Source organism: Notolabrus celidotus, chromosome 1 (assembly GCF_009762535.1).
Source record: "Notolabrus celidotus isolate fNotCel1 chromosome 1, fNotCel1.pri, whole genome shotgun sequence".
In the NCBI taxonomy this organism is placed as follows: domain Eukaryota; kingdom Metazoa; phylum Chordata; class Actinopteri; order Labriformes; family Labridae; genus Notolabrus; species Notolabrus celidotus.
This window is the reverse complement of record NC_048272.1, coordinates 22107937-22120702: the sequence shown is the minus strand read 5'-3', so window position 1 is coordinate 22120702 and position 12766 is coordinate 22107937. Positions and strand designations below refer to the sequence as shown.

General features: G+C 39.6%; 2 protein-coding genes across 2 annotated transcripts in view; one reads left to right on the top strand and one right to left on the bottom strand.

The window, feature by feature from the left end:
- The window catches only part of stab1 (stabilin 1), a 95840-nt gene that overhangs the window by 59828 nt on the left and 23246 nt on the right, over nucleotides 1-12766 (bottom strand). Inside the window, 8 exon segments of the mRNA XM_034697436.1 lie at nucleotides 677-748; nucleotides 988-1125; nucleotides 7145-7267; nucleotides 8177-8253; nucleotides 9226-9353; nucleotides 10078-10214; nucleotides 10388-10575; nucleotides 10821-10934. Coding sequence (XP_034553327.1) covers nucleotides 677-748; nucleotides 988-1125; nucleotides 7145-7267; nucleotides 8177-8253; nucleotides 9226-9353; nucleotides 10078-10214; nucleotides 10388-10575; nucleotides 10821-10934 — 977 coding nt within the window.
- Nucleotides 3601-5517, top strand: LOC117821592 (tripartite motif-containing protein 35-like). The gene has a single exon (XM_034696352.1). The coding sequence runs from the start codon at nucleotides 3900-3902 to the stop codon at nucleotides 5331-5333; it is 1434 nt and encodes a 477-aa protein (XP_034552243.1). The 5' UTR covers nucleotides 3601-3899; the 3' UTR covers nucleotides 5334-5517.

Sequence of the window (12766 nt, the reverse complement as noted above, 5' to 3'; positions counted from 1 at the left end):
GGTTCCTCTGGATCTCTGCTGCTGTGGAAGTGCCAGACTCCAGCTGCTACAACTACTACTATCCATCTCACCACTATCATCTCTCTCTCTCTCTTCATCCCTCTATCCCTCTCTCCAACTCGGACTCAGCAGATGTGTGTCTAACATGAGTTTGGTCCTGCTGGAGGTTTCTGCCTGTTAAAGGAAGTTTGTCCTTGCCACTGTAACTTGACTAAATGCTGCAAAGTGCTCTGCTCATGGTGGATTAAGATGAGATCAGACTGAGTCCTGTCTGTAAGATGGGACTGGATCTGATCCTGTCTTGATGTTGGGTCTTGTTAATAATAGAACATAAGAGTATGGTCTAGACCTGCTCTGTTTGTAAAAGAGTTGAGATGACGTTGTTGGGATTTGGCGCTTTATAAATAAAGATTGATTGACACACATGAAGACTTGTGGTTGATGCTTATTTAGACGTGGTTAATCTTCCTGTTCCATAAATGTCACTTCAAATGTCTGCATTACTGTGTAATGAGCAGTTGACACATGAGCAAATAAACAACACCATGTATGAACTGATCCGTACACGTTGGGGACAATCAGTGTTCAGGGAAGTGTTTGATGACTCTTAATTTGGGTGATAATGTGGCATACAAACAAACACCTGTGTGGTGTTATGGATCAAAAAAGTACTCACATCAACAAGAGACAGGAAGCGGTTGAATTTGTCATCCTTCCTCAGAATCTCTCCAATCGTCTTGTCAGCAAACTGGACACAAGTAGAAGATAATCAAACAACTGATGTTCCCCGTAACAGACTGTAAGGTAATATTTATAAATAGAGGATCAAGCCAGACTCTCTTATAAATGCACAACAAGCCTCTCAGAACTCATCAGGATCACATGTCTGAGTCACTGTGTTCATGTTTCTTTGATTCATTCTTCTTCTTCTATGTTTTGCATTGTCAGGGCCTCACATGTATTTAGTGTAATGATCCTTTCACTCACCTGTTCATCACGAACGGGCCTTTCAGGAAGAGTGTTTGTGATTGGCCGGTCAATGATGTGGATGATCCCGTTGGCTGCTGGCAGGTCTTCCTGGATGATAGTGTACTGTGTTCTGGGGTCTTCCATCAGGATGAACTTCTACATTAAAAAGAGAGAATAGTGGCTCAACTGTTGCTAATCATTATCATATTTTCTGGGAATGTCCCAAGTTAAGTGCTTTCTGGAAGGGTGTCCATGCTTCCTTGAGCACGGTCTTTAACACTCAAATACCTCTGAGTTTTGATGTTCTGTACCTGGGCCGTGTCTCTTTTTTGGAACATAGGAGTGAGATTAAACTGCTACAACTGCTCTTGGTGGCAAGCAAGAAAACAATTACAAGGAGATGGTTAAGCCCGATTCAGCCTTCCCTGGATGATTGGATTGGAATAACTCTTGAGATATTTAGAATGGAAAAATTGACCTACCAATTAAGAATCCAAATAGACAAATTTTATCGAATTTGGAACAACTGGATTATATTTATTACCCCCAAGAGAGCAGATTTTATTTGATCTCACTGGTAATGTTATTCTTTTAATTTAACTATTTAATTTCCGTCTGGTTATTGACGATTTTTTCTTTGACAGCAGCGGCAGGCGACCACCCTGGTTCATGTTCATAGTTCCATGTACACTGTTCTATCTTTGATTAAGTTGTAACTGAGTTCTTTTTAAATGAATAAGTGAGCCTTATCTGGCAGAGTTTGTCCTGAGCAAATTGTCAGGTCTGTCCACAAGAGGTCACTGTGTATCCACTATTATTGTCTCTTTTTTACAATTGCTGGGAAATTTTAGTTATCAGTGGAGAGTGGACGCCATAATGAATGGACCAAATCTGATCGGGTCTATGACCTTACATTCTTTGGACTCTTATTCCAGGATGGCTGAGGTTTTTTTTTTTTTTTTTTCTTCTCTGGACTCAAACAAACAAAACTGGAAGGACTTTTGTTTTGACTTTTACTACTGTTGCTTTACGGTTGTATCTACCTGTCCATTCCAAATAAAGATACAATTATAAAAAAAAAAAAGAGAGAGAATAATAAATGTGTTAAAGTTTGTGTGGTTGATGTTGTATAGAATTGACATATTCAGACACGTTTACACGTTACCAAGGTGTGCTCTCATAGCCCAGAGACGACTTCTAATGGTTTTTATCTCACTGTCAGTCAATCAAACTGTCTATTAGACTTTTTTCATTCTGCTTGTACAGAATCCAGTTGAGTTGTAATATATCCTGATTTGTTGGGCCTTTAAATCTGGACATTTCACAAACTATGAAGTATTTCAGAAAGCAAGAAGCAGCTCAAACTTGGGGAGAGGTGTTTATTTCTCTTCTTGTTATTCTGCTCTCTTCATCATGTCAAGATGTAAGAAATTACTCGGTAAACAGGCTCTAAACTCAACCACTGATTTCTACGGAAGAGGATAAGGGCCAATAGAAAAAAAAACGATGATGGTTCCATGTTTTTTTTACTCTGAGATTCAAGTCAGAATCCTGACTTTTTTCTTAAAGTTCTGAGTTGTTTTTTCTGGCCTTGGGGAGAAAATCTCCCCATTCTGAATTCTGAATTTATTTTCAGAATTTGACATTTTTCTCCAAATTCCGACTTTAGTCTCAGAATTCTGACTTTAATCTTTAATTTCTGAGAAAAAAGTCAGTTTATAATCTCAAACTTCTGAATTTTTGCTCAGAATTGTGAGATTGAAGTCAGAATTATGAATTTATTTTCAGAGTTCCAACTTTATCTGAGACTTCTGAGAAAAAAGTCAGAATTCTGAGAATAAAGTCGCAATTCTGAGAAAAATGACGGAATTCTGAAAATAAAGTCTGAATTCATACTTTAATCTCAGAACTACTTTTTTTTTACTAAAAATTCTGAGATTAAAGTCGGAAACCATGAATTAATTTTCAAATTCTGAATTTTTCGGCAGAATTCTCAGATTAAAGTCAGAACTCTGAGGAAAAAAAATCTGAATTCTGACTTTTCTGAGAATAAAAAAATTATATATTGCACCTTCATTTATTCCCCGTGTGGCCCTCATCTTCAGTAGATTTCGTCTTATACAAATTAGGAATTCTGCAGTAACATGCTTATTAATAATCACTATTATATAGTTTTATTTTCTTTCACAGAATCAGGAAATAAGAGCCAACACTTTATTTTGTATGTGTCGGAGCGCTGGTGGCCTAGCGGTCTAAGCACCCCACATACAGAGGCTACAGTCCTCGTCGCAGGGGTCGCCGGTTCGATTCCCGGCCGGTTGACCATTTCCTGCATGTCTTCCCCCGCTCTCTACTCCCCACATTTCCTATCAATCTTCAGCTGTCCTATCCATAAAGGCAAAAAAGCCAAAAAAATATAACTTTAAAAAATATTTTGTATGTGTCTGAATCCCAATCTACAACATGGTAATAAGATATTGTTGTGTTAGGACATAAGGATGTGAAATAGTACACACGATGAAACAAGACTGTTTAGATTGAGTGGCTGCCAACACACACACCCATTCTTAGAAACATGAGTTAATCAGTCAGGAAATATGTCCCGACAAAGCTCCGCCCCTCTCTGGCTCACAGCAGATAAACAGGAAAAAAGACTTTACTCTTCCTTGTTCATGAGAGGAGGCAGAGTGCGAGGCACAAAGTAGGACTGACGACAAAACCACCAAAACCACATCCACTGAGCGGGGACATGTGCAGGAGGGATCACTGATTAACCGGCATACCTCAACCTTGCACTTCAACCTGCTGCTGAACGCACAAAACAACGGAAGGAGCAACAACCAAAAGTGAAAGTAACTCTCAGAGAACTTTCTAGACTGACCTTTTTTTTTAAAATTTTGTCTGCTTGCTGCGTTTGTAACTTCGACAAAATGGCGTCCAGGTCATTGGATGATCTCTCCTGTCCGGTCTGCCAAGAGATCTTCAAAAATCCAGTTGTTCTTTCATGCAGCCACAGCTTCTGTAAAGACTGTCTGCAGAGATGGTGGAGGACAAAACAATCACGGGAGTGTCCTTGCTGTAAGAGACGATCCTCAAAGAGTGATCCGCCTCGTAACCTGGCGTTAAAGAACCTGATTGAGGTCTTCTCACAGGAGGGGGATCCGAAATCTCCGGAAGAGTCAGAGGCTCTCTGCAGTCTGCACGCTGAGAAACTCAAACTCTTCTGTCTGGACCATCAGGAGCCGGTGTGTGTCGTCTGCAGAGATTCAAGGATGCACAACAACCACAGATTCAGGCCCATCGATGAAGCTGCTGTAGAACAAAAAGAGGAGATACAAAAATTCCTGAAGCCCTTTCAGGAGAGACTGAAGCTCTTTGAACAAGTTAAAGGAACCTGGGACCTAACAGCAAAGCACCTTAAAGTCCAGGCAACAAACACTGAGAGTAAGATTAAGGGGCAGTTTAAGAAGCTTCACAAGTTTCTAGAGGAGGAAGAGGAGGCCAGGATATGTGCTCTGAGGGAGGAAGAGAAGCAGAAGAGTCAGATGATGAAGGAGAAAATTGATGCTCTGAACACAGAGATAGCAGCTCTTTCAGCCACAATCAGAGTCACACAACAGGAGCTCAGAGCTGAAGACATCTCATTCCTGCAGAACTACAAGACTGCAGTGAAAAGGGTCCAACAGTGCCCCCCGCTGGATGAACCAGAAGTGGTCTCAGGGGCTCTGATAGACGAGGTCAAACACCTGGGCAACCTGAGATTCAACATCTGGAACAAGATGAGGGGGATCGTCTCCTACAGTCCTCTGATTCTGGATCCAAACACAGCTGATCCAGAACTCGTCCTGTCTGAGGATCTTACCAGCGTGAGAGCCGGAGAGCGACAGCAGCTTCCAAAGAATCTTGAGAGGACCAAGTTCTCCTGCTCCGTCCTCAGCTCTGAAGGATTTGACTCAGGGACTCACAGCTGGGAAGTTGCAGTTGGAGCAAACAAGGACTGGGAACTGGGGGTCTTGGGAGAGTTCATCCAGAAGGACGGACGTCTTCAATCTGGATTGTGGAGAATCATGTTCTCCAGCGGTAAATTCACTGCATTCTGCACATCAGGCTCAGAAAAAGATCTGCCAGTGGAGCAGCATGTTCAGAGGATCAGAGTTCATCTGGACTTTGACGGAGGAAAGCTGTCGTTCTGTGATGTAGATACCAACACACACATACACACCTTTACACACACTTTCACTGACACACTGTTTCCCTACATTTACACTGAGAATCAACTTCCTGTGAAGATCTTACCTCTCAAGATCTCTGTGAAGGCAGAGAGACAAAGTCAGAAATCATCTCGAAAGAGTTCACCATATTGACTAAAGGTTTGATCTCTTTTTGCCTGTCAGTATTTACTGATATCTTCAGACAAATTAGACAGGTGGATGCACAGCTGCAGCAAAGCGCTGGATTTATACTGCATGTATATACAGTTGTGCTCAAAAGTTTACATACCCTGGCAGAATTTGTGATTTCTTTGGCCATTTTTCAGAGAATATGAATGTTAGGAGAAAAACTTTTTTTTCACTCATGGTTAGTGGTTGGGTGAAGCAAAATTTTATCAAACAACTGTGATTACTCTTTTTATATCATAATGACAACAGAAACTACCCAAGAAACCATAAATTATGGCAGGGTATGTAAACTTATGAGCACAACTGTATACAAGTACTCCTATTTCTATAGCTTATTGTGTGTTTTTCAACAAGGTGCAGATATTACTGTTGGTAAAAAATGTTGGTTTGGTTCAGTTTTGAAGTTTCAGTTCAGTATGTTCTTGGTTATGTAAGGGAAATAAGAGATAGAAACTTAAAGAACTTTAACACATTGAAAAGCCATGAAATATGGGAGCTTACTAGAACTGATTATACAAGCAGCATAAAAAGAGGAGGGACAAAACAGGTAACATTTTAATTTTTTGTCTTTTTGTCTAACTTTCACACATTGTCTACAGTGCAGCATTAACAGTTCAAGCTTGTAGGCTGCTCAGATTTTTTTTATTTAAAAGCATTCCAACATTTTTCTCAGAATTCTGAGATTAAAGTCAGAATTCTGACATTTTTTCTCAGAATTCTAACTGTAATCTGAGAATTACAACTTTTTGCTCATAATTCCGACTTTAATGTCCGAATTCACACTTTTTGCTCAGAATTCTGACGTAATCTCGGAAATCCGACATTTTTCTCAGAATTCCATCTTCAATCTCAGAAATCTGACATTTTTCTCAGAATTCTGGCTTTATCTTCAGAATTCTTTGAATAAAGTCGGAATTCTTTACAGCAATTTCAGGGGAAGTCTTTCAGATAAATATCTGTACCATAACAGTCACTTGATTAAAAACAACAACATGCTGAGTTTTTTCTGTTCTGGTGAAATAACTTGAGTCTTTCTTTGTTATTGAGCTGGAATGAATTTAAAAAGATGTACTGTATGTATAGTGTTTAATCATTAGCATTGATCTGGGTGTGGATGGACCTTAGCACCAGCAGAACAATGGAGTCAACTGAACAGGGTGTATGACTTTGGATCAAACAATAAATCTGAGATGCAGACAGGCTGGACAGATTGCTAATGATGATCTTGTTGATAATATTGATGATTTTAACATTTTATTCTCTATATATGAATTGTGTTTACTGGTGATTGTGCTGATGAAGATGAAAGGGTGTTCATTAAGTTAACATTTAATGCTGTGAGAGGTCACTGAAGTATCGGTGTATTAGAAACAGGAAGTTTCATTTGGCAGAAGAGAAAGAATGATGGGACTAAACATTTGTAGTTTATTATTTTAAAATATGTATGTAAGAAGAACTGAATGAGCATAAGAATGTTTGACGACATCTAGTTTTCATATTCAACCAAATGTTTTTGTGAATTTGTCTATTCATTTGTATTTTTCTGATCGTGGGACCAATAAAATTAGGTTAAAGAACAACTACACAGACTCTTCACTGTTTCTGTTTGTCTGAATGCCTTTGTTCTGTACTGTACCTGTCTATTATAATTAAGTTTCCCTTTATTATTTACTGATTATAATGCAATGTCCTAGTCATCACCTGTTCAATGCTTTATGTCATATATATAAAACAAAAATAAAAAAGTTAGCACGTGTTTAGTGAGATAGTATTACCTTGTTGCCTTTGCTTCTGAACCTGGCTCCTCCGTAAAAGTTGAAGTCCTGTCCCTCCAGGTCTTTGTAGAGATGCTGACCCAGGATCAGATGTGTCTGACACACCTGCTCCTCGTTGACACCCTGCAGAGAAAGTTTAGACAGAGGAGATTAAAATATCTGATAATCATTTTCATCAAACTTCTTGTTTCTAAACATCGACTCAGAGGGGATTGTTTTTTCTCCTGTTTCCCCTGGTGAAGTACGAGTTATCAATAGGCTAAAGTTATTAGCCTCAAGGAGCTATTGTCCTCCATACAGCTGCAGATCACACCTGGTAGACTCTGAAACAACAACCAGCAGTTGAAAAGGTTCTGTCTCAGCTCTGCCGCTGGTCCTGGTCCTCAGTAATTTTCCACTCACCTCTCCTCTGCTGCTCTCTGCCTTCCGGTCACAACCCCCTCATCAAGCAACTCAGAGCACCTGAGCGCCTGGCTGCAGCTCATCTGCAATCAAGCCAGTACTTAAACTTCCCCTGTCCACCAGATTGTTCTCAGCGTTTAACGCTCCCCAGCACTACGCTTTGATTTGACTACCAGGTTTGGATCCCTCCACCCGGCTCAGACCGTCTTCTGCCTTTTATTTTGTTGGAGTAGTCTTTGTTATAACTGACTGCCTGTTTCTGTCCCTGCCGCCTCCTCATCGACGTCCTCTGTCACCACGGTCCTGTTGCCCAGTTTAGAACAACTTGTGTTTGTTGGATGCCTCTGATCCTCAGATTTATTTCTGAGACTGGACTATTACAGTCAGGCCTAACTTTAGGGGTTTAGATTCTAACTTTACCCTTCACACTTTCATTTGTTGAGTGAGTTTGTTAGAAGAGTTGGGAACAAAAGCTCTCACAAGGGTTGGCAAATTAACTCCTCATGAATTAATTAATTCTACTTATTCAGAACTTTTTGGACTAATTCAACATATTCTGTTTTTTTTAAACAAATCTGACATTTTATTAATTAACTAATTTACATCTCTAGTAATATCTTGGGAACCTACTGTCAGGGGCGTCTTCAGTAACGGGATAAAAGCAGTGAAGGGTCCGTTATGACTCAGCAGCAGTGAACAGCCTTTCTCTGCAACAAACAAACACATAAATGAGGTCAGAGGTCAGAGGTCAAAGCAAAACCATAAAAAAAGGTTGTGAATAAAATATTTTTTATTTTTTAAGAGCAAAATAAAATGAAGGTAACTGAATCGTTTAATTCTGGCACAATCTTACTTAAAAAAAACTAAGTTTTACAAATACATTTTTTTAAATCATCACGTCCATTTTCTGATGAATCAAGTTCAATACAATGTATTTTTAGCAAGTGATTCCTACCTCTGTGTTACTAAAGTACAGCATGGTGTGACAACATTTCTTTAGTGTATATTGTGTATGTATATGTATATATATATATATATATATGTATGTATATGTGTATATATATATATATATATGTATGTATGTATATGTATGTATATATGTATATGTATATATATATATGTATATGTATATATATGTATGTGTATATATATATATGTATATATATGTATGTGTATATATATATATATATATATATGTATATATATGTATGTATATATATATATGTATATATATATGTATGTGTATATATATATATATGTATATATATGTATATGTATATATATATATATATATGTATGTATATATATATATGTATATATATGTATATGTATATATATATATATATGTATATATATGTATATGTATATATATATATGTATATATGAGTTTTAACATTATTTTACCTCCATTGTTTCCTCATTAAGATATCATGAGGGCGTTTCCTCAGTTCATTCATCAACTTCTTTTTTTTGTCATGTATTTATTTATTTTTCCATTATTATTATTTTTGCATTTATGATGTTCTTAACCTTAGGATTGTTGGGTGGCTTTGGGGTCGGGGCTGGGGTTTGGATTGAGATGGGGGGTCCTTTTTCATTTTTTTGTAATTAGTTTTTATGTACAGTGCTTTACAAATCAAGTCTGATTGATTGAATGGTATATTTATTTAGTTTTTTACCAAACAGTGCGACGGCTCCGGTCAGATTTCCCGTCAGTCTTCCTCTCCAGTCCAGCTCTTTCAGCTGCTCCATCAAGTTACCATAGCAACGCCGTCCATCTCCAATCTGACCCGCCTCGCACACACACCTGATGGAAGAGAGGACTAATGGTACCAAAACACACACCACTTTGCAACAATAAAAAAAGAGGACAAGGCTCCTGTTACGACTTTCACTTCGTTACTACCCTCTGGCTTTAGATCGGTTTCTTTATTTAGTACATTCTTTTTTTTAGTTCTGACCTGACTCACTTCATTTCTAGTCCTGATTCCACTGGCTTTGGAACTTGTTCTGGTTCTATTTTAAGTCCTGACCCTTGACATGACTTTGTATTTATTGCTCATCCTAGCTCTACATCTATTTTTCATTGAACTTCATATCCTTTACTGGGAACCGAGTCTTGTTTTAGAGCAAGTGCTTGGTCTAGACCTGACTCTAACTTTAGGACTAGTCCGGCTTTAACATCAACCTCTAGCTTTTGTCCTTGCTCTAGAACTTGGCGCTGGACCTGACTCTTTAGTGCTATCCAGGTTCTTTACTCGTTCTAGTACCAGGTCTAACTCTTAACTTGAGAGCAGCCCTGATCCAAGACCTGCCTCTTACTGAACTACCAGTCCCAGTTTTAGAACTGAAACTCACTTCTTCACAATCCTGAATCTAGACCTGATGGTCACACAAATATTAGGACTGGTTTGAGCGGAAGAGCTGGGTCTGAGTCTACCTCTGGTTATTGTTCTAGTCCTGAGTCTCGACCTGATCCAGTTTGAGTTTATCAGAGCACAATACAAAGAGACAAAGTGTTTGATCGTTACATGGGCTTTCCATCCAGTCCAGGTTGACAGACAGCTGAGAGGTCGCAGAGGTTTTCTGCGCAAGCAGAGACCAGCTCACAACCAGAATCAGCATTGCCACCTATAGGAGACATGCCGGACATGCACTTGCAGCTGGACTGAAAGAGACAGAGAGAGGTTCACATGGTTTCAGAATCTAACTCTGGTCTCATTCTGGACGTAATGCTGATGTAAAATGTTTGTTCTGACATCAGGTCTATTCTTGTATTCTAGTCCTGGTTCTATTCATGTGCAAGTCTTGTTCTGGATGTGGTTCTAGTGGTGTCCTAACCTTGTTGGGTCCTTGGAAGACACAGATGGTGGAGTTAAAGGGACACCCTCCATTGTTCTCAGTGCAGGGGTTTTTGGGTACGCAGATTCTGCCGTCTCCCTGGTAGTCAGGCTTACAGGCACAGCTGACCTTTGACCCCTGTGAAGAGCACTGGGCATTGACGTCACAGTCCCTCGGGGAGCAGTAACCTGAACAGGAGAGTGAAGATCTCTCTCATGACTTCTTTCAGAACAGAGAAGTTCTACAGCGCACTCTGAGGGGCATTACATTTTTGCATGCTTGTTGTGAATCACACAGTGTCTGTTTTTTTCATTTGCTCAGGTTAAGTTGGAGTAAAAGCCACGCAATCCTTTTGTGGATCAGACCCTGAAAATCAAGCCTGCCATTGAATAAAGCTGAAGTATCTGAGGTGACCACTGTTCATTGTGTTTACTTGCGCATTTGTTCAGTGCCGTCTTCATGTGTGCGGGCAAACATTCACAGACGGCGTCATCTCCCTCCCCTTTGCAGTATGAGTATGGGGTGCAGCTACTGCATCTGTTATTCACTGAAACAAAACAAACAGCAGCTCATAGAGAACACACCCTGCACACAAACAATAAAAACAGTAAAACCAATGCAACACATCCTTCATTACTTTTTGACAACATGATAATAAGAAAAGAGCAGGGGAGGATGCTTCTTCTTGGAATGGTTTCTAATTAACATGAGGCAGTCAGTCAGATCTTATACTCTCTTATTATTTTTATTATTATTATTATTATTATTATTATTATTATCATTATTATTATCATTATTATTATTATTATTATTATTATTATTATTATTATTATTATTATTATATATTTTTATTATTATTATTATTATTTTCTGGTGTTTTATCTTAAAGCTGGAGACACAAGTGTGGTCATTGTTATTTGTAACGTTGTCTATTCGATATCAGCAAATATGTTAAAGCTGGGGTTGTAGTCAGATTTAGATACACTTTTTGCCATACTGGTTAAATTGAACTTTATGTCCCGATGGCAATCAATACATATTGTGTTCCTAAAATAGAGCGAAAAAAGCATCTATCTATAGCAGGAGTAAACCTGGGAAAACACCAACCAATCACCGTTTTTGGGTGCCAAAATTTTAAACCAATCAATTCGTCCTGCTGATCTGCCCGCTTCCTGCACGTACATTGCCAGAGCGTCCACTCCCCGTCCCCTGCCTCTGCTTCCCCTGCTTCTATTTACTGCCCAGTGCCCCTCTTGCTTGACCTCGGGCCTGTCCCCTCTAATCGATGAGGTGCTTTGTTCAGGACCGTAATCCGGATCAGAGTCTAAAAAGCTCTCACCACGGGGGCTCTTACAAGCAAAAGAATTAATGACATCTAGTAAGTCCTACAGAAAATGTATATGTATTGTAGCGTCCGTCCGGACGCTGTAGGGATGACGAGCCGATTCGTGAACATGTTGAGCTTTAATAACCGGTCACTGTCGGCCGTGAGCACGACAACCAACAAAACAACAATCAATGTTTGAATGAATGAGGAACTTCTCCTCTTGTCTCTCCTCTCTCTCGCTCAAGTCACACACTCTCTCACACATCCTCTCCTTGATGCCTTCACTAACTGTCAACATTGTAGGAATTAAGAACATCTACACTGAACACGTTCAGGGTTCCCACTCTTTTCCAGAGATCATTTTCCAGGACATTTCCAGGACATTTCCAGGACATTTTCATTGATGATCAAGCTGGTATGACAGTCTAAATTTAGTTCCTAATTTAGTTCCTAAATAGTCTAATATGTTCCTCTCAGTGGAAGTCTACATTGAAAGACATGTAGTCTAGGAGTCTAGGAGTTTCTGTGGAGCTGTGTCGCTCTTTTTGTTCCGTTTGTTTTCACTATCGGGAGTTTGCACTCCTACTAGCTAGAGCAGGGGTTCTCAAACTTTTTGGAGCCAGGGACCCCTTACAGGTGAGAAAATTGTCCAAGGACCCCCTCATAATTGTAACACAGATTAAGCACATTAGTGATGTGTCATGATCAAAAGCTGCGGCTCTGAGAGCCGATGCTTTATAGTGAATCAGAAGACCCGGCTCGCATCGAGAGAGAGCCAGCTCTCAGTTTTTTCCTTTCGTTTTTTTCTCACAGTGCTCAGCCCCAGCTCTGCTCACAGCAGAACTTTGTGTTGATTGGTCAGCTTGGCAGCCATGCAGCCAAATCACATGTGAGGATATAGGATACAGGTGATGGAGGGGAGGCTCTGTATCGTGGCTTCATCTGTTCCTTCAGAGAGAGTCTTCTTGAAGACAGGGCAAATACTCACTGAGAGGAGAATTCAGATCAGCCCATCCAAGCTGAGGCATTGGATTTTTCTCAATGCCAACCTG

Excerpts from the sequence above, each read along its gene's own strand:
- LOC117821592 (XM_034696352.1), top strand. The coding sequence starts at position 3,900 with ATGGCGTCCAGGTCATTGGATGATCTCTCCTGTCCGGTCTGCCAAGAG.